This window comes from Salarias fasciatus, chromosome 8, assembly GCF_902148845.1.
Source record: "Salarias fasciatus chromosome 8, fSalaFa1.1, whole genome shotgun sequence".
Lineage (NCBI taxonomy): Eukaryota > Metazoa > Chordata > Actinopteri > Blenniiformes > Blenniidae > Salarias > Salarias fasciatus.
In genome coordinates, this window is record NC_043752.1 from 3,603,441 (window position 1) to 3,628,291 (window position 24,851).

General features: G+C 45.7%; 1 protein-coding gene across 2 annotated transcripts; it reads right to left on the bottom strand.

Annotated features, from left to right (window-relative positions):
• Window positions 1–312: 312 nt before the first annotated feature.
• On the bottom strand, window positions 313–18,205 carry LOC115393665 (uncharacterized). 2 transcript variants are annotated; one of them, XM_030098771.1, is made up of 16 exons: window positions 17,904–18,205; window positions 15,669–15,889; window positions 13,453–13,539; window positions 13,249–13,390; window positions 10,783–10,935; window positions 5,894–6,036; window positions 5,585–5,650; window positions 5,439–5,517; window positions 4,879–4,958; window positions 2,483–2,586; window positions 2,247–2,398; window positions 2,083–2,167; window positions 1,895–1,997; window positions 1,681–1,770; window positions 1,482–1,600; window positions 313–1,319 (listed from the first exon to the last, which is right to left on the bottom strand). In XM_030098771.1, the coding sequence occupies exons 2-16, from the start codon at window positions 15,873–15,875 to the stop codon at window positions 1,163–1,165; spliced, it is 1,767 nt and encodes a 588-aa protein (XP_029954631.1). In that variant the 5' UTR covers window positions 15,876–15,889; window positions 17,904–18,205; the 3' UTR covers window positions 313–1,162. The 2 variants fall into 2 exon arrangements, with proteins under 2 accessions (XP_029954631.1, XP_029954630.1); XM_030098770.1 differs by having other exon boundaries at window positions 17,864–18,204.
• Window positions 18,206–24,851: the final 6,646 nt, after the last annotated feature.

Consider the following 24,851-nt stretch of genomic DNA (forward strand, 5'->3'; position numbering starts at 1 on the left):
TCGTAAGGTTGATGCACACAGTTTATGCCATCTGTTTGTCTGATTGTGAGTTCTTGTGAAAGTTGTACATGTGAGTCATACAACTTGCAAGAGTTCTGGAATTCTAGAAAGTGTCCATGATTACAATGTAGAAATCATCAGATAGAAGGTATTTGCTCTGATCACAAGAGCTGTGCATGGACACACACACACACACACACACACACACACACACACACACACACACGTGTGTAAGTGTGTAAAGGCTCCCTCACATATGATGTACGCTCAGAGTATTTTCTGAATGATCAAGAAAACTCTCTCTCACACACATTTAAACACTTTAATCTGTAAACACTTCATGAATAATTGCCAATGAAACAAATACTTCAACACGAACACCGGCCAATGAGACGTCAGGACACCAAAAAACATCCAATGAGAACAGGAGGACACCAAATCCGTCCAATCACAGCCCACTATGCTGATGGGTGAGGGGGAGGGGCTTATTGACACATTGTCAAACACACACATATGAGGGTGAATCAGGGGCAGGGCCAATTGGATTGTCCGTTCACTCGATTATGAGCAGCCTATGACAGAGAATCATGGGTAATATAGTACAGGTAGGTGCAAAGTGCATTCAAAGTAAACATATGACAGAGTGAACATGTGACAGAGTGAACGTGCGACAAAGAGAACACGGTGTAGAGTGACAGTGTGACACAGTGAAGGCATGACAGAATGAATGTATGACTGAGAACATATGATAAAGTGAAGCTCTGAAGTCAAAGTATGACAGAGTGAATGTTGGAGTGATTTTTCTGAGTGGTTCTTCATTATATCTTCTCTCATCTTATGAGCCTGAGAATGAATGAATGAATGAATGAATGAATGAATCTGCTGCACCAAGTAACAGTACCTGCAGCCACAGAAACACACATCAACAGTTTGATCAGTACAACTAGTTCAAACAGCAGAACTAGGTTAACCTGTGCAACTAGTTAAACAGATATAACAGGTATATCGAGTTGGTTCAGCGGTTTAAACATGTGACTCCGACTCGGTCGGTTCTGGTCTACTTCAGTTCGTATAAAACAGAGTCCAGGAGCTCTCGGGATGTGGTCCCGGGTCAGGTTCAGGTCTGAGGTCTGTGGGGGGGTCAGGAGGGTCCACGGGGCTCTCATCTCATCTTCCTTAGCCGGGCTCTGTTCTCTTTGTCCCGCCTCTTTAATGACGTGAGGTGTTGGCTGAAAAGCATTTCCTGTTCCTTCCTCCTGTTCAGGGCACTGAAGCGTTGGTCGCCATGGAAACGAACACAAAACTCCTTAAAAGTCCACCTGCAGAGAAAGAAATCAAGCTCGTAGTCCCTCACAAATCATTAAATGAATAACCACACAAACACACACACACACACACACACACACACACACACACACACACACACACACACACACACACACACACACACACACACACACACACACAGGGACAAAGATGACCTGCTGGTGATCTTTGACTCCTCCAGAAGCAGCTTGAAATCTTCTCGAGCCTTCTGCAGTTTGGTCCTCTTCTCTTTGTACTCCTCTTTCATTCTGCTCTTCACAAACTGCTCAAACTCCTGTTAAAAAAAACACACACTGCGTCAAAGAAGTGACACACCACATACTTCAAATCGAATGAGAACGCTGCAGTTCGGACCTGTTTCCTCTGCTCGGACGTCAGCAGCAGGTATCGAGGGTCAAACACCATCTTGTGGAGCTCCTTCTCCCAGGTAGAGAAGGCCGACACCTGAACACACACACACACACACACACACACACACACACACACAGACAGTGAAGTAGCTGAAGAGCAGTGGGAGGAGCTATGGTCTGGAGGGAGGAGCTGTGGATGGATGGCACAAAGAACTCACCCCTCGTTCCAGCAGCATCTGTCTGTAGTGAGACCTCCGCAGCTCTAGGGGGAGGAGCTTCACTTCTCCTGGATGAGGGACTAAAGACAGGGACTCCTCTGTCCTGCACAGACAGACACAACCAATCAAATTGCTCCATCCTGATTGCATCCACAGGCCACTCAACATTCTGACCACCTCAAACTCACCTGTTCCTCTTGTGCTTGTGGTCATTATCTCCATCATCATTTTCTTCACCATGGAAACCAGATGACTGACAGCTGGAGCTGCTCTCTGTGTCAGAGAGGAACAGACAGGTGAGAGACAGACGGGTGAAAATTAAGAGGGACAGGTGGATAAAACAGAGACTTACCATCAGGGGTTAACTTTTTCCTCTTGTGAGGGGGGTCCTCAATGATCCGACTGATGTCTCGACCAATCAGCTCCCCCGGTTTTTCCCACACAGAGAGGTGAATTGTGGGATTGAAGAAGAACACACGGTCGTCTCCGGTCCAAACTACACACCTGAAAACATCACCGTCATTAGACACGAATATTTGATGAGCTCAAAACAAACCATGTAATCATCAGTCACAGAGCAACCGTTACCATGGTGACCCAGGGACGGGTGTTGAGGCAACAGGACGCTTGTTTTCCGTTTTTTCACCCGTCTCCTCTTCGTCCTCTTCATCCTCCTCTTCTCTGTGCACATCCTACAACACACACACACACACACACACACACACACACACACACGCTGACAGAGCATGTAGAGTTTCCTGTTTGTAATCTATTCTGTAAAGAGCCCATTTATTTAATTATTAATAATATATTCAGTTTAATTAAAACTAATTGAACATGCATCTTAAAGTTCAATTAAAAGGGATCCAATTTATTTTTTTAAAACATTAAATTTTTTTTTAAATAAAATAAACGCAATGGTTACTTTGCCTAGTGATTAGTTACTTTTAAAATATTCTCAGTGACTAACTCAGTTACTTTTTTTTAGGTAAGGTTCTTCCTGTTAAAAGGGAGTTTTCCCTTTCCACAGTCTTCTTGCTCATGAGGAACAGTTGGGCTTTTATCTGTCAAAGTTTCTAGAAATGATTGTGTTGTACTCGGCACTACATAAATAAAGCTGCGTTGAATTGATTGGTGAGTTGTTTTATACATATTCCAATGTCATAATAGTTTAAATGAAAGTGCATAATGTAAAATAAAGATGATCAAAAAATAAATGTGGTGCACTTTGTTTTTTGTAAAAAAAAAAGAAGAAAGAGAAACAATGTTGCTTTAAAGTCGATATATTGTTGCCAAGAATGTTCTAAATGACATCATCATCTAATTTGCAAAGCTGCTCATTTGCATATTTAGGTCAAAATAGATGATGATGTCATTTAAAGCTGATACAGTGGGTGCGTTTACATGCAGTCAATAACCCTTTCTTAACCAGAATATTCGCAATAACCCGGTTGCGCACAGCCATGTAAACACGTGCAAAAACCTGAATATGCTCATATTCCGGTTTTTAAAAACCTGAATATTACCCCTGGGTTACTCCTTTTCTAACCTGAATTTCTGGTCATATAAACGCGCATCGGAATATCCCGGTCGAAAGGGACATGAAATACTGCTCTGCGCATGGTCTACCCGCAAGGAATCTCGGTCATTTGAGTCCAGGAACTACTTGTGACACAGTTTAGCTTTTAGCTGCTACTAAGTAAATAAAATGTGCCAAAACGATCATTCAGTTCTTCTCTTTTACTGAAAAAAAAAACGGTGCATCGCATCATTAAACATATTACCAGGTCTTGCTGGCTTACTCTTTTTCTAACAACATGCAGAGAGAGCCTGCAGCGCCCTTCTTTTTCTGTGGTGTCTGTGTAAAATAAGGTTGAACATGCAAACAGCACACCTAGTGGCATAAAGTGCAAATGCAGTCATGCCGTCGTCTGTGGCTGTGGTTTGAATGGGGATATCCCTGATCATGTAAACAGGAGTAACTCTGTCTGTTTAAGCATGTAAACGGGTTATTCCAAATGATTCAGAAACCGGAATATTGACCTTAACCCGAATATTGACTGCATGTAAACGTAGTCATTGCAAACTCCTCAGTCAGGGAAGTTCTAAATGACACCATCATACAAAAAGAAGGAACCATATTGGAACAAAGTGTGTCTTGTGCAAGGCTAAGTGCCAACCTCCGCTGGTGAAAAGTGAAGCCAATGTGGAAGTGAAGAAAAGCAGAAAAGCTGTCTAGAACCGTACTGGCTTGACCAGACTCTGATTTTCATATAAATCACTTGTTGACTTTATTTTATGAGTTAAAGTTTTGCACAGATCACCCTACCACAGCGACTTCTCTGTCCATGTGATGTGGTCACGTGACAGGCTCCACCAATGACAGTTACATCCGGTTTAAAACGCTCAGTATGGAGAAGTCCTGCTCAAATCCTCAAAACGGGATTTCAGAACGCTATGGGTGACGTCACGTAAGTTTCAACATATACTATCAATGGTCGCGCGACATAACAGAGATGCAGCCATAGAGCCCAGTTCATTCAAAGGCAGCTTTTAAATGGAAGTACAGACATCTGCAGACATACAACTACAGTGCTTTATTATTCTTTTACAACTGTTGAAATGCTGTCTAGTTACAAATCAAATTTGATCTGATTTGGTGTCTTGTCTCATAATATCACACAGCATCATTTGAATAATTTAGATTAATGTAGCATTTCCTGTTTGTAATTCATTCTGTCAAGTGTTCATTTATTTCATTCATCACATATTGAGTTTCATAATAAATAAACATGCATCTTACCATTAAGAGGGGATCCCAATTCTTTGACATATTTGAACACTTTTTTAAAAATAATACAATAGTTACTTTGACTAGTATTTAGTTGCTTTTAAAGTACTATAACTCAGTTACTAACTTAGTTACTTTTATGAAGTGGTAACTAGTAACTATAACGGATTACCTGCCTCCTGTACAGACTGACCTGTGTGTTGGGCGTCCTCTCCGCCCTCAGTAGTAACGCTCCTCCGTACGACACTTTAGCCCCGCCCATCAGCTGCTTCTCTGGCAGACAAATCAAACATGCTTCAGAAGACGGAATGAGTCGACGACGCGTTTGCGATCAGCGCAGAGACACCCTGCTGTGCGACTGTGAGAGATGAGAGACGACACACGGACAGACAGTCACTGGCGAAGCTCGATGTCAGAGGGATGATGAGACGCCGTGACAGCAGCCGTGCGGTCATGTGACCACAGTGACAGAAGCGATCATGCACACACCGCAGATCAGATTCAGTCTGAGGGTCATCTCACACTCACGTGGCCCCAACCAGCACTGAGCAACCGACCAAATTAAGAGATGAAGCAGTGGATTTGTTAGTTGGATGGCGAGCTGAAGACGTGAGCAACTGCCCCTGCAGGGACGACTACACCTTCGTCCATTTTCACACGTTGGCATTAAAGCTACTAACCCACACAGAGACAGACAGACAGACAGACAGACAGACAGACAGACAGACAGACAGACAGACAGACAGGTCTTACTGTGTCTGCAGTCTGTCAGCAGAGTGAATCTGGAAGAAAATCTTGAGGAAAAAAACGAGGGGGGAACTTTTTTCATCACCTGAAAGAAATAAGACCAAGATTAGAGAGATGGACAGACAGGCAGACAGACAGACAGACAGACTCACCTGGACAGGTAAAACAGGACACCTGTCCTTTGTCAGATAGGGAAACACAGGTCCAAACAAACATTCCTGGAAGAAAGAGACGTTTGTTAATCTGTAGTAAACCAAACTAACTTCACCTGTTAGTCTCCGTCCCTATGCTTACCTGTCTGTCTCTGTCTTTATGTATTTGTCTCCACCAGTCCATCCCTGTTTCTCTTTCAGCCTTTCTCTGTCACTACCTATCCGTCTATACCTGTTTCTGTTGTTGTGTGACCCCGCCTGTCTCCGTCTCTTCGTGTTGTGATGCTGTATGTAACATGATGCTTGTACCTGTGTGGGTGGGGACAGTGTTTTGTCCCGCCTGACTGATGGTCGCAGCCACACTCCTCGTCGCCGCTGACGGGGGAGAATCAGAGGCCACGCCTTCTCAAGCCTCTGCGTGGGAAGCCCCGCCCACTCCCAGTAAGCTCCACCTACAGGGCGGCATCTTTGTTCAGTGATTCGTGGTTATCGCCAGTACAACTTCCTGTTCGTTTACCTTCAGAATGAATCCGACATAGAGGAAAGTTATATCATGTGCGTGTGTGTGTGTGTGTGTGTGTGTGTGTGTGTGTGTGTCACTCAGTGTTTATTTTCTAGCCGTGACCAGCAGGGGGCATCAGAGCATGAGGAGCGAGATGGGAAAAAAAGTGTGTGGTGAGTGTTTTCTTCCTCTGGAAGAAAGGATGACTGACAGATCATCTCCTTCCCCTCCTCTGCTGCTCTTCGCCTCTTCTGACAAATGCAATCAGTGTCACATTTAAATGCGATACACACACTGCGGGCAGAGTGTGTGGATCTGCAGCCTCTGCAGTTATGACTGAGACTTTTTAACCCTTTGCTCTCCGTGCAGGAGCAGCAGAGCTCCCTGCTGCTGACGACGTGCAGCCGGGCCGTCTACAAAACGACGACCGGAGCAGAAGCTTCAGAGAACACACCTATCAGGACGTAACCTCACCATCGGGGACACTACAGGGCTGTCATTACCCAACAGAGCCCACATGACTGAACCAGACCCGGCAACAATATCCTCCAAAAAAAAACTATTCCACTTCAGCAAGCATACGGTGGAAATGAAAAACTCCCTTTTCACGGCGAGAACTAGACTCAGAGGTGGTGCTTTCCTGCTTTTCCAGTTGAAGTGAGGAGACAGAAAGAGAGAAAAGGATTGTTATAATAAAGTCTGTTGTGTCCCCGAAGGGAGGAGATTATGGGGAGGGATACAAACCCTGGCTTGGATAAGTGGCTGCAGAAGCAAAAAGCAACAGATTGTCACAAGATTCCCACAACGGGGGACCGTAAAGAGCCCCGCAAGACCCAAAGAACACACAGAACCCTCCAAAGAACAAAGGACTACACAGAAATTACACGAACGGAGCTGAAACAACAGCACTAAGCAGGACTCCAAGAATCCAACAGAACTTCCACGACCTCAGACGACTCATACAATCAGATATGAAACCCCAAGAGGACCAGAGGACTGAAAACACACACACAAACTCTTCATCGTCAAGTTTGACTGACAGGTGTGCCGTTACCAGGACAACCATTTTAAATTCTCCCTGAGTGGACTAAATTGCATCATGGGAAAAGAAGACACCTTTCATGGTCTCGCTCTCTTTCTGCCTCTGTGTGGCAACGTCTCTCCTTCACTCAGGACATAAAAGAACGATTCATCTGCATCTGAATGGAGATTAACTGTGCGCGTGTGCGTGTGTGTGTGTGTGTGTGTGTGTGTGTGTGTGTGTGTGTGTGTGCAGCAGCTTTGTCTAGAAGCACACGGATGTTCATTCTCAGCTCTCTTTCGTTTGAAGTATCTCAATCTAATTTTCTGACTCCGTCTTTTCATCCCTCCTCCTCTAATCCACTTTATTTATTTTCTACCTTTTTGTTATTATCTGCTCTCTCTCTCTGTCTCTCAGCCTCTCCTTAAATCTGTATCTCTCGCTCTTTCTGTCTGTCCGTCTGTCTGTCTCTCTCACTCTGTCTCTCTCTTGTGTCTCTTTATCCTCTCTCTCTCTCTCTCTCTCAGCTCTTCTTTGATCATCCTCATCCGTTCTTTCATTAAAGTAGAATTCGGGGAACGACGTTCCACCCTGACCGGCCAATCACAGCGCAGAGGAGCAGGTCCAGGGTTGCCATAGGAACACAGAGCTGTCACCATCAGTGGAAAGTAACGGTCACCACGGCGATGCGACATAAAATTGTCCAACAACCGGCCGCAAATTCTGCTTTTTTTTTGTTGTTGTGACATGTGGGCAAAGAAAGACTGAAGGAAAACTGCCCGAGGGGAGATGGAGACTCAGAACCACTGCAGAGATGCAAAGACAAACCACTGCACACAGAAAGGCAAACCACTGCTCACACTGGATAAAACACCAAACAGGCAGACATCTTGACTGCACGCAGACACAGTCTGAACCAAAAATAAAGCGACTACTACGTTTCGTTTTTGCAGAAGGATCCTATCGTCCCGTCGCAGCACTGAGTAAAGAATCACTGGCGGCGCGCGACAACAGTTGGGGCCTTTCAGCGATCCAGCGGCTGTAAAGTGATTGTGGTTCTCTTTGTGCTCGGACGGTGCGTTTGGCACTGAAAGCCACGTCGAGGACCAGGAAGTAGAAACCAGCACCACACAGGCAGGGATGTGAACCCTGTCAGTGAGGTATGGAGGAGTGAGGTGGAAGGGCCTTGAATGTCTGGAGTAACATTTTGAACTGAATCCATTGCTGAACTGGAGTTTCTGGAGAAACGGAGTGACGTCAGTGATGTAGGTTTGAAACGATTAGAGCGCCGTCAAGGATGACACCCGAACTTTTAACTTTAGAGGAGGCAGAAACCTGTACGTGTGGTTACAATGAGACAAAACACCAACAGCATCTACAGCTCCACCATTAAGAGCTGTGTACAAAAATAAAAAGGAAGACACTAAGAGGAGGAGGAAGAGGAGGAGCAGGAGGAGTAGAGGGAGGAGGAGGAAGAGGAGGAGAGGGAGGAGGAGGAAGAGGAGGAGAGACTTGGTCTTTTATAAGCTTTTCTCATTCAAATGAACGTGTCTAATCAGTGATATCCAGTCGGGTCTGCTGTAATGAGCAAGCCTGCTGTGAAATTATTCACCAAATCCACATTGTGTGTGTGTGTGTGTGTGTGTGTGTGTGTGTGTGTGTGTGTGTGTGTGTGTATAACAGTTATAAAGTGAGAGTGTGATTGCTAATGTTATTCTGAAAAACAGAAAGTCGGTCAGAATAATTCATAACGTTTGTCCTGAAGTGAACTAAGAGGAGGAGGAGGAGGAAGAGAAGGAGGAGGAAGATGAGGACGAGGAGCAGGAGGAAGTGGAGGAGGAGGAGGAGGAGGACGAGGACAAGGAGGAGGAGGACGAGGAGGAGGAGGAAGTGGAGGAGGAGGACGACGACAGCGAGGAGGAGGGAGACGAGGCGAAGCAGGACGGAGAGCGGGACTCACATCGTAATGACTTCAGGTCATAATATTGTAATAATAAAGTGTGTTGTGACTGGTGAGTGAAATGCATGATGGGATGCTGTGTGGAATCAGCTTCAGATGCATTATGGGTAAGATAAGTTTGGAGGTCTTCATGTCATCAGTCAATGATCAGCTGCTTTCAGCTTAAACAGTTGGAGTTTATTCACACATCTATAAAGAAGAAGGTTTAAGGTCAACAATACTGTATATCTCACACACACACACACACACACACACACACACACACACACACACACACACACACACACACACACACACACACACACACACACACACACACACACACACACACACACACACACACACACACACACACACACTTATTGAGAGTTAATGGCTCCTGAGGCCAATTACCTCAATTTCTGGTCTCTCAATCAATCAGCTGAGCCAATTACAGTGTGTGTGTATGTGTGTGTGTGTGTGTGTGTGTGTGTGTGTGTGTGTGTATGCGTCTCTAGTACAAAGCAGAGCCCTGTAAAGATGAGCTATGAGCTGTCCTTGTGAAAATATCCAATTACACCCTAGACATCTCTCACTGTGTGTGTGTGTGTGTGTGTGTGTGTGTGTGTGTGTGTGTGTGAGTGTGTGTTCAATAGAGTTCTGCTCAATGTTTATAGAGTCACTTTATCAAACAGCTTCTGAACACAACAGAGAATAGGAAGCTTACTGACTGTGTGTGTGTGTGTGTGTGTGTGTGTGTGTGTGTGTGTGTGTGTGTGTGTGTGTGTGTGTGTGTGTGTGTGTGTGTGTGTGTGTGTGTGTGTGTGTGTGCCATCCTGTTCACATCAGCGCGGTGTTTACTGACAGCCAATCATACTCTGTAAATACAGCCCCGTGTTGACACGGCTCAGGCCCCGGTGAGGACACGCTGCAGGCTGATTATTGAGCGGATCTGTGTTTTGAGTCTGAGTCCAGGTTCCTGCTGACGGGCTCCTCGCCGGGCGGCTCTGCCACCAGCGGTGTGTGACGCCCGTCTGCCGTTCCTCCAGTGTCTCCCTGAGGTCCTACATGGACGTTAGGACTGCAGACAGACCCAGATATTTCTTAGGAAGGAGGAAGGTTCCTCCATCGGTAAACAGGAGGTTAGTGAAACAGCAACAGAGCTGCACTTTCGATAATCTTTTATGCAAAAGCTAACGGCGCCGACAGAGACAGCTGTTACCGTAGAGGAGTTAGATTAGTTACTATGTGTGTATTTAGAGCTGCAGACAAACCGTCAATGTTGTAAACAAAGTTAAACTGTTTGTGAACTCTGACTGTGTGACACAGAAGAAGAAGAGATTGTTTGCGGTAGATTAGAGTAAAATGAGTGTGTGAAATCTGGAGAGAGACTGAAAACAGGCCTCTGTGTAGTTTATGGTTTTCTCTGAGTCATCATATTGTGGAAGCTGCACGCTGCGCTGCAGATTCGTCTCAGAGCTGCAGGAAACAGCAGACACGCAGCTGCAGCAGCATGAAACCCAGCGCTCGTCCGCAAAGGGGGAAACAGACCAACAGCAGAGGACCCGAGGAGGAGGAGGAGCAGGAAGAGGAATAGCCGTCTGCTATCAAATGACCTCTCCATCACCGTTTGACCCGTTTACCATCATCTGACCTGTCATCATGTGACTTACACCCGAACACTAACCTGATGTTATGTTTATGGACTGTGAAAGACAAACAGAGCTCAGACTGACCTGCAGGAGGAGCGGCCTGGATGGGCAGGCGGAGAGGAGACACCGAGAGGAGGTGCAGAGGGAGGACGGAAGAGCAGGAGGGCGATGGGGGGGAGGAGGAGGAGTCCTCCGGGTCCACGTCTCTGGCCTTTACTGTGTCTCTCAGAACTGGAACTGGACAAGAAAGACGAAACAGACGACCACAGATGTTCAACCTGCAACCTGCGTGCGTGTGTGTGTGTGCACGTGAGCGTGTCTGTGTATGCGTGTGCATGTGTAAGTATGTGCATGAAAATGTGTATGTCTCTTTGTGTGTGTGTGTGTGTGTGTGCATATGAATATCTGAGAGTGTCTGTGTATGCTTACATGTTTACGTCTGCGCATGCAAATGTGTGTGTGTGTGTGTGTGTGTGTGTGTGTGTGTGTGTGTGTGTGTGTGTGTGTGTGCATGCGCGCGCACTCCCTTCATGAAATGATGACCCAAATCTGACAGCAGCATCCACAAACAATGAAAGACGATGCAGAGACGTTGGATTCAGCACGACGCTCTGCTCGGCCTCAAAAAACACTGCTCAGATCAAAGCCTCGGCTTCCTGTTCACTCCGAGCCGAACCCGACACGTGTTCGGATCTGTGGAGCCCCAGCTTTCACTGTGGGGCACTAGCTCTCTGTGCAGGGTGATATTTCAAGCATAACATCTTTGGTTGCAGCTCATCCAGGCTTTTATGTGTTTAAAACAAACTCCGAGCTTGACACAGTGATCGCTATCATCTGGTTTCAGAGATAAGTGGAGCTGTGTATCGTTTCCTGTAGCATGCTGTCTTTCTCCGCATTATTATGCACCACACTGATCTGACACTGTAGTATCAGAACTGGTGTTTCCTTCTTTATCTGATTCAACAAAGAGTTATGAGCAAACAAACCGCAGATGGATTTTTCATGCGACGTCTAATTTGAGTTCCTTCTTAAAAGTGACGATTTATGTAGTTCCGCAGTTGCATCATTCCTCATGATGTTGGCACTTATTGTGAAACACAAGTCACTCCCATCACTGAAAGTTATTCTGATCAATAAATAAAAGCTGCTGTAAAATTTACAATGACCTGAAACTTTTAGAGGTCTGCACAGCGCTGTGTTGAACTCCTTCCCATGGTTCCAATGTAATCCCGAAGTTAACAGTTCATGTTGTTTATTTATTTTTTTTTTTAGTGCAGACATTGTGAATGTTGATCCCCTCTCATCCTGTTTGTGAATTTCAGAGCTGGATTTCGGCATGCAGACGTTTTCCATCTGCGAGTCTGAAGTGAAAATCTGAGACGAATCAATCAGCCCCAACTCTCAACGGAAGAGCAACGGAGCTTCTGCCAGGAAACATCAGCAGCAGCACGACACACGCCCACGCTCAGCAAAATAAAAGCACATTTAATCTGCGTTTGTTGGCTTCCACCATCGTCTCTCACACACACACACACACACACACACACACACACACACACACACACACACACACACACACACACACACACACGCGCGCGCACACTTCAGTGGCTCATAAGACAAGTGTGTTCCACACAACCCAGAACAGAAAGCATGCGTTTGAATGAGTGTGAGCACTGCACGATATTTCAATCTGAGCTCCGGCAGATATGAAGCTGCACATCAGAAACTCAGCAAAGACGAAAAGATCAAGCAGAAGAAACTACGAGACGCAGACAGGAAGGAGAAGTTCAGACACATCTATCCTCTCCAACGCAGAGTGTCTTTATAGTGAAGTATCATCTGTGACCCACCAAGCTTTATAGTGAAGACAACACACTGGCGGACACACCTTCCAGCTTCGCTCCAGATTGTCTTCTTTCAGTTTTCTTTGATGTGCAAATCCACACACACACACACACAAACACAACACACACATAAACAGACACACGTCTTATCAGTGTGATTGCTTGTGAGAGATGACTGGTCAATTTGAAGTCGCCCAGTGGAGCATGATGGGAAACAATTTGAGCTGACAGGCGTGATCAATACAGCGAATCAAAGAAATGAAATGTCGACCAAATAAGGTTGCCGGGCGGAGCCTCCAGGGCAACTTTTTTTTTTCTTTGACTGAAAGTTTAGAGGTCGGAGAAAGGGACAGATTGAGTGTGAAGACTGAGCTGCTGTCAGTGGTGTGTGTGTGTGTGTGTGTGTGTGTGTGTGTGTGTGTGGTGTTGTGTCTGGGACCTCTGAGCAGCCACACATCTGTGAAACATGAGCCCTGTTGTCATGGTAACTTAGCAGCCCTGAAAGCAGTTGTCCCAGAACTGCAGCAAAAAGTTGCTGGTACGAATCCAACTGGAAGCTGACTGGAGCAAAATTATATGTAAAAACACAAAACAACAACTCGGGGCAAAAAACTAAGACGCTGCTGTCTTTACAGCACAAATTATAAGCGACAAACAGAACCAGCGGGCTGGAGGCGGGACAGCAATGTGCCGAGAACCTCACCTGAGACGCGGGACGGAGACAGCAGCAGGCGGGACCTGGGGGCGTGTCCACCTGGCCTCCGAAGCATCTGATTGCTTAGAAGGAGGGGCTTCTCTCTCATGAAAATACCCACTTCCTCTGGGGATGTCCAGCCCTCAGCCAGCTACACATACGTGAACATGGTTAGCAGTGTGTGTGTGCGTGTGTGTGTGTGCGTGTGTGTACCTTTGGGAAAGGATGATGAGGATGGAGAGGTGACGACCGATAGAGCGGAGGGATTAGAGGAATCACCTCCACCGCTGGACGTTCCCACTGAAAACAAAACGGCTTCAGTCTGTTTCACTTCCTGGCAGGTGAGGGTGGGAAGTGGCAGATATTTGTGACAGCGACACAGTTTCTTGTCAGGAAGCACACTTTTCTTAAAAAAGTCATGTGAGAATTTATTTGTGGCAAGTGACAGTCTGTGCAGCAGCTGATCCACAGTTTCGTGACAGGAGACACCAAGCCCGGTCCTCATCGTGGCAGATGACCCACAGGATTTGTGACAGGTAACCGTTTAACGGCTGACCATTTCCCATGGCTGGTGGCCGACATGCTTTGTGAAAAAGCGCCACCCCGTCTTTGTGATGGATGACAGTTCTGTGGTTTTGGAACAATAATGTTGTGCAAGATGACACACAGCTTTTTTTTCTTTTTTTTAAATGTGGCAGATAACAGTTTTTGTTTCTAGTAATGGGGGAGCAGCAGCAAAGTGACACAGTTTTGTGACTAATTGCTTTTATGCAGTTGCTGGCTGGGGTTGGGAGGAGAGTGGCAAGATAACTGGGACAAAAACCAGAAATGTGCGACAGCCGGTTTGTGAGGATGGCACCTTGTATTGCACTGAGCATTTATCTGGCGTCATGGCCGGTGACAGTTTTTGTGATAGGTTCCACACTTTTTGCCACAGTAACAGTTGTAGTAGCAGGTTAAACAGTTTTTTCGTTTGCAGGTGTTGATTTTTGTGACATTGATGCAATGTTTGTAACAGGTGACACTTTTTGTGGCAGATGAATGTTTATGTGGCGGATGACAGCTGTAGCAGGTAGCCGCAGTGAGAGGTGACAGTTTTTTCTGGAAGGTGCCGGTGCTCGTCTCTTGACGGTGTTCATGTCAGGTGACACAGTGCTTCAGGCAAGTGACACTGTTTACGGGAGGTGATACAGTGTGTCTGGCAGTTGACAGTTTTCTGGCAGGTGGAACAGTCGGTACAGGAGGTGACGCAGTCCGGCAGGTGACACAATTTGTTTGGCAGGTAGCACAGCTTTTATGGCAGGTCATGCAGTGTTCCTGGCAGGTGACAGAGTTTATGGTGGAAGACACAGTATTTGTGGCAGGTGACACTTTTTTGTGACAAGTGACCCAATGTTTATGTCAGGTGACTGTCACTTGTGACAGTTGTACCGTTTCAATTAACACTGAGCAACAGCAATGAATGAGTAGAATGATGTAAAGTGAAAATCTCAGTAAACCATGAGCCAAACTGACAGCTACAAGGCCTCTGATCTCGCCCACCTGTGATTTCAGACAGGTAATCTGTCTAATCAAAGCCCAGCTGCGGCGGAGATCTGTAAACACTGGCAGACTCTCCAGACGCTTCATAAAAAGGTGAAACGGGTTTGGGATCCATGGTGTCATCAGTGGTTTGGATGTGAAACTGTCTCGTAGGAGCAGAGATTTGCAGCATGAGCTCAGAACAAAGTGCAGCTCATAAACCTTTTCACATCCAACATAAACACACATTAAAGAGAAAAATCCCATCAGAAGATAAGATGTTCAAATGTGTCACTGCAATTTATGCAGAAAGAATAAAGAAGAGCTGCTCCAGATAATTAACACGCCACCAATAATTAAGAGACAATTATTCACTTTGCCCTCAGGGATCATTAAAGTTTCATCTTATCTGTGACTGCAGAGCCCGGGCTCACTCACACACACCACTCCGATCTGCCTGGAGGAGCCACGCAAGGACGGAGACGTGATGAACCTGATCACTTTAAATATGAATCCATGTTAAACATGAGCAGATGAAACATGACGTGTGTGGTTCAGACTGGCTGAGACGCAGCGAGCCGCTGACTGAATCAGGTCGCACACCTCCAGACTCTCGACAGACCATCGGCTCTCCACCCGACTCGCGCTCAGTCACAACCTCACAGCATGAAGGGAAACATCTGGTCTGAGGAGAGAGGGATGAGGCTGCTGACTCAGCAGCCGTAATTCACTGTTTATGTCGGGGATGTCACACTCCCAGTGAGCAGCCCCGACGGAATGTCACACACAAAAAACTGTATTCAGGTGTGTGTCCTGTTTTCGGGCTGTTAGCGTGTCGGGTACTTTAATCAGGTGTACTAGCTGTATCAGTGTGCGTTCAGTTGCGTGTGTATATTCAGGTGTGTTACCTGTATGAGATTGGAGTGTTCAGGGATCCACACAGCCGGCGGGTAAAAAACCAGAGGGGGCGTGGCCTGGTATGCCGCTGCTGCTGCTGCCGACCAGCTGGCGAACCACACCCACTGGGGTGGGGGGTCACTGCTGACTGACAGCCAGGGTGTGGTGGTTACCATGCCGACCGGCTGACTCTTAAACCTGGCGACCGGCAGCATCATGGTGACATCACCATCTGAGAGACAAATGAAACAGCTTCCTGAGATCTGTGTGTGTGTGTGTGTGTGTGTGTGTGTGTGTGTGTGTGTGTGTCAGGAGGAATTGGGTTCAAAACCACACTAAACCCAAACCCTCTTTTCTTTGAGTTTCCTGCGTTCAGGAGAGAGACATCACAGCCACAGCAGCAGAGTATGAATACCACATCAGTACTTCATCAATACTACATCAGAACAACAACAAATGCTGCATCAATAACTAACTAATGCTAAACCCACAGTCTTTAAAATACCATATTACTATCAGCATCGTGTCACAGCAGCTTTAATAATTGATAAATACCATAAAAAACTCATCAATACTCCATCAATACTTCATGTTTCTGAGTCTGCTGCTGCCAGAGGAGCTAAAGGACCTTTTAGAGGAACCTTCTGTCAGTTCCTGTGAGAACAGAGCGAGACGTCACAGTGTGTTACGTCCGCCGCTGATCACACAGATTCTCTCGGAATGCGCTCGCGTAAACCGGTCGTGACAACTGTTTGTAAAACCCACAACATTTTTCACAGGCTTCAGGTTAAATAAAGCATTTCTACCGTCTACACCTGTCGGGATCCTGGAGGGGGGGGGGGGGGGGGGGGGGGGCGGAGGCATCAGTCACGCAGTTCTGTCGTCGATGCGACACATCTGTGGCATGATTGCTGTCGTTATCTTCGAGAGACATTAATTTAAATTTTCTAACATTGTGTCGCTTGCAGGGGACGTCAAGGTGACAATCTTTGACTTGATGTAACTTAAAGGTATAATGGATGATGTTTTAGCCAATGAATGGCGTGATGCGAGTCTCAACTATTGGTCCTCCAACATGTCAATCATGCTGGAGAAATGCTTGCATAACGCCGTCAAGCGCGCTCGTAGGAGCAGCAGAGCAGGTAGGATGGCCTGGGGCATGCGCGTTTTTCAAAAAGCGAGCAACAGACGTTTGGCTTCGACTTCTTCGAGAAAATCGTCCATTATACCTTTAAAGCATAAAATCTAGGAAACTGGATGAGGAGAGGCTGCTGGTTAATGTTGAAAAAAATAATGAAGAAGCTACAATGTTGCACTGAGCCGCTCACAGCTGTTCTAGAGATAGCAGAAGCAGAACAGAGCAGCGGAGGTGCTGAAGGAGACCCCTTGAAACCTGATTTACACCTTTCAAGTGAAAACGCATCGTTTCGCCTCAGAAACAGGAGATGCAGACAGAGCCAGAGCATTTTTTTAAAAAGTTTTCAGAGGCTCTGACCACTGCTATCGTGTAAACGTGACCCCCAAAACGCAACGAAAGTTTTCCGTTTCCACCTGAAAACACCTGAATGACACAGCACAAAATCAAATCGCCCCGTCTTTTCTGGACAGGCTTAACAGCGTGAAACAGGAAAAGTGTAGAAATGTTTGGCAGGTAGCTTCCTCGGCACCACACACGGCTAGCTCCTTTAGCTTCAACGCTAGCTTCCTTTACCGTCCTGCCTCTGGCTCGAGGCTTCGCAGCTTTTTAGCTCTGGGGAACAAGAAAGTGAACATTTCCAGACACTCTGCTTCTCTTCCAGCTCGCTTCCATCTGCACTGACCCCTGGACTCTGACACACTGCTGCACGAGCTCGACGGCGCCACCTGGAGGCCAACGAACCCACTTCCATTAAAGATGTGTAGTGTCACAGTGAGAGCAGACTATGGTAACAGGTGTGTGTGTGTGTGTGTGTGTGTGTGTGTGTGTGTGTGTGTGTGTGTGTGTGTGTGTGTGTGTGTGTGTGTGTGTGTGTGTGTGTGTGTGTGTGCAGAACATCAACAAAGACAACTGTCAATAAACAAGTCAATCAGGATAAAGCTCAGCTCTGTTCAGCGGGGGGAGTCCAGCAGAGACCGGGGACAGCGGGACTCGGAGGTCCGGTCCAGGAACTCTGAGGTCCGCCAGTCCCCCGGTCTCTCCCGGGTCCCGGTTCTCCTGGCTGATTACCGGTTCATTAAAGGGTTAAATCCAGGTCCGAGTCACCCACCGACCCGCGGAGCCTCTCCGGTTGAACGGCACCGCAGAGCCTCTCGGGTCCGGTCACGTCCAGGCTGTCGGCTGCAGGGCTCAGTCCTCCCTCAGGTCCGCAGAGCCTCCGCTGTCCGGTAAAGGTGAACGTGCGATCACGACGCGCGCCGCTCCGAGAACCGACAGACGGAGCGGAGGGCGCGAGACTGTCAGAGAAGCACACCGGACTCCGCGTGCAGCTGCGCGGTGTGTGTGTGCGTGTGCGTGTGCGTGTGTGTGTCCCCGGTAATCTTCTGTAAATGGAGCCAGATCAAACAGCCGCTTTGTGTGTGTGTGTGTGTGTGTGTGTGTGTGTGTGTGTGTGTGTGTGTTTCCAGCCTCAGACAGAAAAACCTCCTCTGTTCTGCTCCTCACATCTGTAGAATATCAGCGAACAGCTCGGTGGAAAACAGAGTCGCACCTGGAGAGTTGCAGCCTGACATGGCGCCACCTACAGGAGAGGAAGGTCACAACAAAGTGAAGCGAACAGGTTGTTTGATGAATTATTAATTAGGCTACTTTTTTTTTTGTCTATTGTTAGATGAGTTTTGGGTAAAATAAAGTGTGCAGAAGAGTTAACAAGTTCCAAAAGAAATTTTATTTCCATGAGCTAATTACCTCAGAGAATAATGAGCTGTAAATATTATCAATATGTCTTTTGTTTGAACAGACAGTGAAGAGTGTGGTGACTGTCAGCTCTAAAACTACTAAGTCCAATAAGGATGGACTCGGAGCCATGACACTCTGGACGCAAACCTTGTTCTTATCATCCGTATATGTGCAGAAGAATAATTTATGGTGTGGCGTGCATGAGCAGGAGAAGCATTTTCCAAGTTCCCCCCTTTTCCATAGAGAGGGAATTGGAGCATTTTCACAATTTTGCATCTCCAGCAGGTCGTTTTGAAGTTTTACATGAAACACGGAAAACTTCAAGTATTCCATTTTCCCTCGATAGCGTTGTTGTATCAACGGGGCTTTAAATTTGACCTGCAGAGTGAAGCTTGATTCAACAATTTAAAACCGGCAGAAGATATCAGTCTGGGTTTTACCTTCAAAAACTCCCACTAATCGGTTAGTTTTACCCTATGATGTATTGTTGCAATAGTAATAGTAACAACCCCAGCAGATATTCAGAGGAGCGTGGCAGATGGAGATCAAACAGCTTCTGATGGCGGAGCAGACGCAGACAGGACGTCTGTGATTGGCTGATTCACCAGAATAACCTTATCAGAGTCCTTCCCATGGCCAGTCAGGGCCGCTCTTCGTCCAGGGAGGAGGAGATGCGGGGTTAAGGAGGTGACACGAGCAGGCGAGGAGGAGGACGGGGTGCAGAGCTTCAGGAGACGAGGGGGTGAGGAGGAGCTTGTTAATGGGATCATTAAAACATTTGCAATTAGGACTGAGCATTAACGAACAGCTGCACTCTCCTCCCTCCTCCCTCCGGTTCCTGACCTCTCCTCATCACCTCCTCCTCCCAGTCTTCCCCTCTCTCATCTTTATGTCTTCCCACCTCTCTCCCCGTCACTCCCCCTCCTCCCCGCTCCCTCCATCTCAGAGTGCAGGATAGAGAAAGAGGCCCTGTAATCTGTATAAATCATTTTCCTTCAGCTTTTCTTTTCTCTGACAGTTTGTCATTGTTTTAAATGACTGTGTAACACACACACACACACACACACACACACACACACACACACTCACAGTGTTAGTGAGGGGTGAAATTGAGTTGTTTCAGACTGAGAGTAAAGAATCATACAGAGAGGCTGAGACATCAAACCACTCATTCCATACCATTATCCTCCATCCCTCCCTCCTCACATCTGTCCATCCCTTCATCGTCACGTCTCTCCATCCTCGCATTCCTTCATTTCCATATTTCCATCCTGATGTGCCTCACCTCTCACTCCTCATTTCCCTCCATCCTCACATCCTCTTGTCCCCACATCTCTCCATACCTCTATTCTTGATCCATCTATCCTCACATCTATCCTTCTTGAATCTTTACATCCCTCTATCCTCACATCTCCCTTCCACATATCCCTCAATCTTCACGTCCCTTCATTCTCACATTCATCCATCCTCACATCTCTTCATCTTCCACCTTTACGTCCATTCCTCAGTTTTTACATCTGTCACATTCTTTCACCCTCAATTCCATCTATCTTTCCATCTCTCCATCCTCACAAGCCCCATCCTTAATCTTTCCATCACGTCTGTCCATTTTCACATCCCCTCATCATCATCTTCTCTTTATGCTCTGCTGTTTCTCCATCTCTCCTCTTGCTCATTTTATCTTCTACTGCTCCTCCCCTCTTCCTGTGCTCCTTCTCTTCTGCTTCTTTCTTCCTGTCCTCTTTCTTTGTTGCTCCTCCTCCTCTCTTCCTGTCATCCTTCCTTGCTATTTCTCCTTCTCTCTTCCTGTCCTCTTTCTCTGCTGCTCCTCCTTCTCGTCACCTTTTCATCGTTACCATCACCATGGAAACACAAGTTGTCGACATGCTGTAGCATCACTGCTTGTTGTCATGGTAATGTATCAACAGATTGCGTGAGTGTTGCAGTTGGAGGCTTCATATTACGATCATCATAATTATCATCCTCATCTTCATCATAATCAACAACAATAGCATCATCATCATCATCATCATCACCACCATCATCGTCAGCATCATCATCACCATCGTCTTCATATCAATGTCACAATCATCTTCATCAGCAACATCATCATCACTACTGCAAATACCATCTCCACCATCATCATCAGCATCACCAATATCGTCCTCATTTCAACAATATCACAACTCCCATCTTCATCAGCAATATCATCAATAACCATCATCATCATCGTCTTCATATCAACGTCCGAATTTTCATCTTCATCAGCAACAATAACATCATCAACACCACTATCATCAACATCACCATCATCATCATCAACGCTGTCAACACCATCTCCACCATCATCATCAGCATCATCATCCTCATCCTCACCACCATCATCCTCATAATCAACATCATCGTCTTCATCACGTCTTCATATCAACATCACAATTGTCATCTTCATCAGCAACATCATCAACAACATTGTCAACACCATCTCCATCATCATCAGCATCACCAACATCGTCCTCATTTCAACAATATCACAACTGCCATCTTCATCAGCAATATCATCAATAACCATCATCATCATCATCAACATCGTCTCCATATCAATGTCTGAATTGTCATCTTCATCAGCAACAATAACATCATCATCACCACCACCATCATCATCCTCATCATCACCACCATCATCCTAATAATCAACATCATCATCTTCATAAAGATCATCATCATCATCATCATCATCATCATCATCATCATCATCATCATCATCACATCTTCATATCAACATCACAATCGTCATCTTCATCAGCAAAATCACCAATAACTGTCATCATCATCATCATTGTCAACACCATCACCACCATCATCGTCAGCATCACCAACATCGTCCTCATTTCAACAATATCACAACGGTCATCTTCATCAGCAATATCATCAATAACCATCATCATCATCGTCTTCATATCAACTTCCGAATTTTCATCTTCATCAGCAACAATAACATCATCAACATCACCATCATCATCATCAACATTGTCAACACCATCTCCTTCATCATCATCATCACCACCATCATCATCAGCATCATCATCCTCATCATCACCACCATCATCCTCATAATCAACATCATCGTCTTCATCACGTCTTCATATCAACATCACAATAGTCATCTTCATCAGCAACATCATCAACAACATTGTCAACACCATGTCCACCATCATCATCATCATCATCATCATCATCACCATCATCGTCAGCATCATCATCCTCGTAATCAACATCATCATCATGACAAAAGTGTTTGTATATGTGTGTTTGCATGTGCCTGTGTACCTGTGTGTCTGCGTGTACATGTGTGTGTCTGTGTGTCTGTGTGTGTGTGCGTGTACATGTGTGTGGCTGTGTGTGTCTGTGTGTGTGTGTGTTCAGTTCAGACTTTGACTCCTTTAATGAGCTCGACGCCTCGTTAAGATCCTCCTGGCTCATTAACCAATCAGCTGTGAATGAATTCTTCTCCCCTCAAACTTGAGTTTTTCTGAGACGAGGATGTTTAATGAGGAAGTGAAGCCTGAAGAAGAAATGAGGCAGTGAGGTGACAAATGTCACTGAGAGAGGGAACATCCTCTTCAACAGCACATTCTTCATCTCACACACTGAAGCAATCATCATCAAGTCCCACTTTATCCTCACTGCAAACAGTAACTGAATCTCATGAGGAAGTAATTCATTACTTCTTGACTGAAGTGTCTGTGAGATTTCTTCTTTTGTTGTTGGTGAAAACAGCTGAAGAGCTGCTGTTTCTCTCTCCTGATCGCTGACACTCTGTTTGCTTCACTATTTTCCAGCTTGGTCCACATGTATAGAAGTATTTTCTCCAGTCTGGCTGCCAGCTCCCCAGAAATTCACCGACATTAAGTGATGAAATTGGGTTGTTATTTCCACAGCATTGTTAGGCGTTCCCTTTTTTATAAATGAATGTTTTAATGGCTGACCTTATGCTGGCTGGTAGCTTGCCTTTGTGAAAGGCATCCTGATAAACAGCTAGCTTTTTCATAAACGTCTGACAGAGAGCCATCGCTCCCCGGAGCTCGCTCTAACTTACGGCTATGAATTACATTTTTCACTTTGACTAATGTAATCTCTTTTTCCAACGAGTGAGCGTGTTTCTCAGTCAAAGAGGGCATGGCAATAGAAGAAAAGAAGTGATCTAATTTTTTTTATTTTTTCCCCTGGCTGTCCCTGAGATGTAGAACGTTTTCTAAAATCCTGAATCTGTTTAACCCTGTGAGCTGAGACCCGACTCGCCCTCTTGACTTGTTCATGCTGTGATTGATTTGTGCGTGAGAATGCAAATTTAGTTTGTTTTTGTAAGATGTCGTGCATTTCACATTTCAGTTGATTGAGTTTATTCTGAATGTCTTGATCGAGGCGCTCCACAAGCTCCTTGTTTATTTGAAATTCATGTTTTGGAAGTTTTTAATCTGGGAGTTGTATTGAATCAGGCATCCAAGGGGTTCAAGACAAATCTTCCTTAGTGGGACAATAAAGAATCTTACATTGTAATGTATTCTCTAAACAAGACTTTAAAGACATCCCATTAAAGGGAGTGTATGATATGTTCCAGTGTCTATCCTGGCTTAGGATCAATAGTATTGAATAAAGCACTGAGACCGGTTCTTTGTCTCAGGCCATGAGGAGATAATTAGCAACCTTGACCAGAGCTGCTATGATGATGACTAAAAACAGACTGAAAAGACTCAAATAGATCATTTGTGCATAACTGGTCACATAAAGGATATTGGCCTGTTAAAGCTTTTAAAGAACAGATTTAAAAACAGAAACCTTAAAGGCCTGTAACTAAAGATAGGCTGATCTGACCTAGAATTGATGTACTACTCAGAGGGAAAATGTCTTTAAACTGTTCAGGTGGGATTGGATTTAACAGACATGTGGTTGGTTCAGGTGAAGCTACACTCAAAGAGCGCCAGGATGGAAGCTGATAACTGTAAATCAGGTTTTACTGAGGAGTCTGCGACAGATTTGGGGAGAATGTCTTCAATTTTATCTCTGGTTGTAGAAATTTGTTGCTGAAGTTTACAAAGTCATTACTGCCCAAAGTTAAAGGGATACAGGGCTTTTTGTCAGCCTGGATATAGTGCTGAAGAGAAACCTGGGCTTGCTCTGACTTTCTTCTATTATAGCAGGCAATTCCAGTTCAGTGTGGAACTTTTTTTTATGGATCTATAAACTTTACAAAACTAATCTTTCCAGGCTAAACGAAACACTTGTAATTGAGTTTTCCTGCCGACTTCTTGAATGTTGGCAGTTGTTGATTGCAGTTGTGTCGTCGTGTGACGTGACAGACAGGATGTAACCGAAGGCTCGGTTATAATTACCAACATTGCGACTGAGCCGCCGAGACACTGTCTATTATATTGTGTTTTCAGGCAAAACAGACACACATACACTCACTCTCTCTCTCACACACACACACACACAGACGACAGACAGACAGGCACACACACACAGAAACACACACACTGGGGTTTCTATCGTTACGGTGGGTGCGGCTTTGTTTGTGATATCATGGACTAAAAAGAGGGTGATGCAGTATCCCCATGGTAACTCGTCGTTGCTATGGTTACCCTCATCCAGCACTACAGAAAGTAAAACGTAGACTCGGCTTTTGTGTGTGTGTGTGTGTGTGTGTGTGTGTGTGTGTGTGTGTGTGTGTGTGTGTGTGTGTGTGTGTGTATTGAGCAACTGTTTGCTCTCTGAGGAGGAAGTGACATCACTCTCAGTTTTATCAGCAGCGAACACACAGAGTCGTGGAGCAGGAGACGCTTCCATCACCCTGACAGCCCCTGCAGTAAACAAACAAGCAAGCAAACAAACATGAACTTCCTGTGTGAGACAAACAGCTGACTGCGTTGCGTCGGGACTGACTCCGCCGTCAGACTCCTCAGACTGACTCTCCGTCCTTCAGCTCACAGTGTCACTTCTCTCTGCTCCTCAGAGCAGCAAACAAACACTGAGTGCTGTCAAGAGGCAGTTTCATCACTTCACCTGAAATGTTTCCTGTTTGCTTGCAGTTTTGGCGCCATCCTGTGGTTTCCCCCTGTAACTACATCAAGACGGCCCTTTTTGGAAAACATCAGAAAAGACAAAAAACCCACAATAAAATCTAAAGTAGATAAGTAATTACAGTGCATACAGGGCTAGTATCATATCAGAAGCGCTCAGATGTATTTTGGGCCTAAACCACTCAGAGATTTGTAGAGCAGTAGTCAATTTCTTTGACATCTCGTATCATGCCTGCATTACA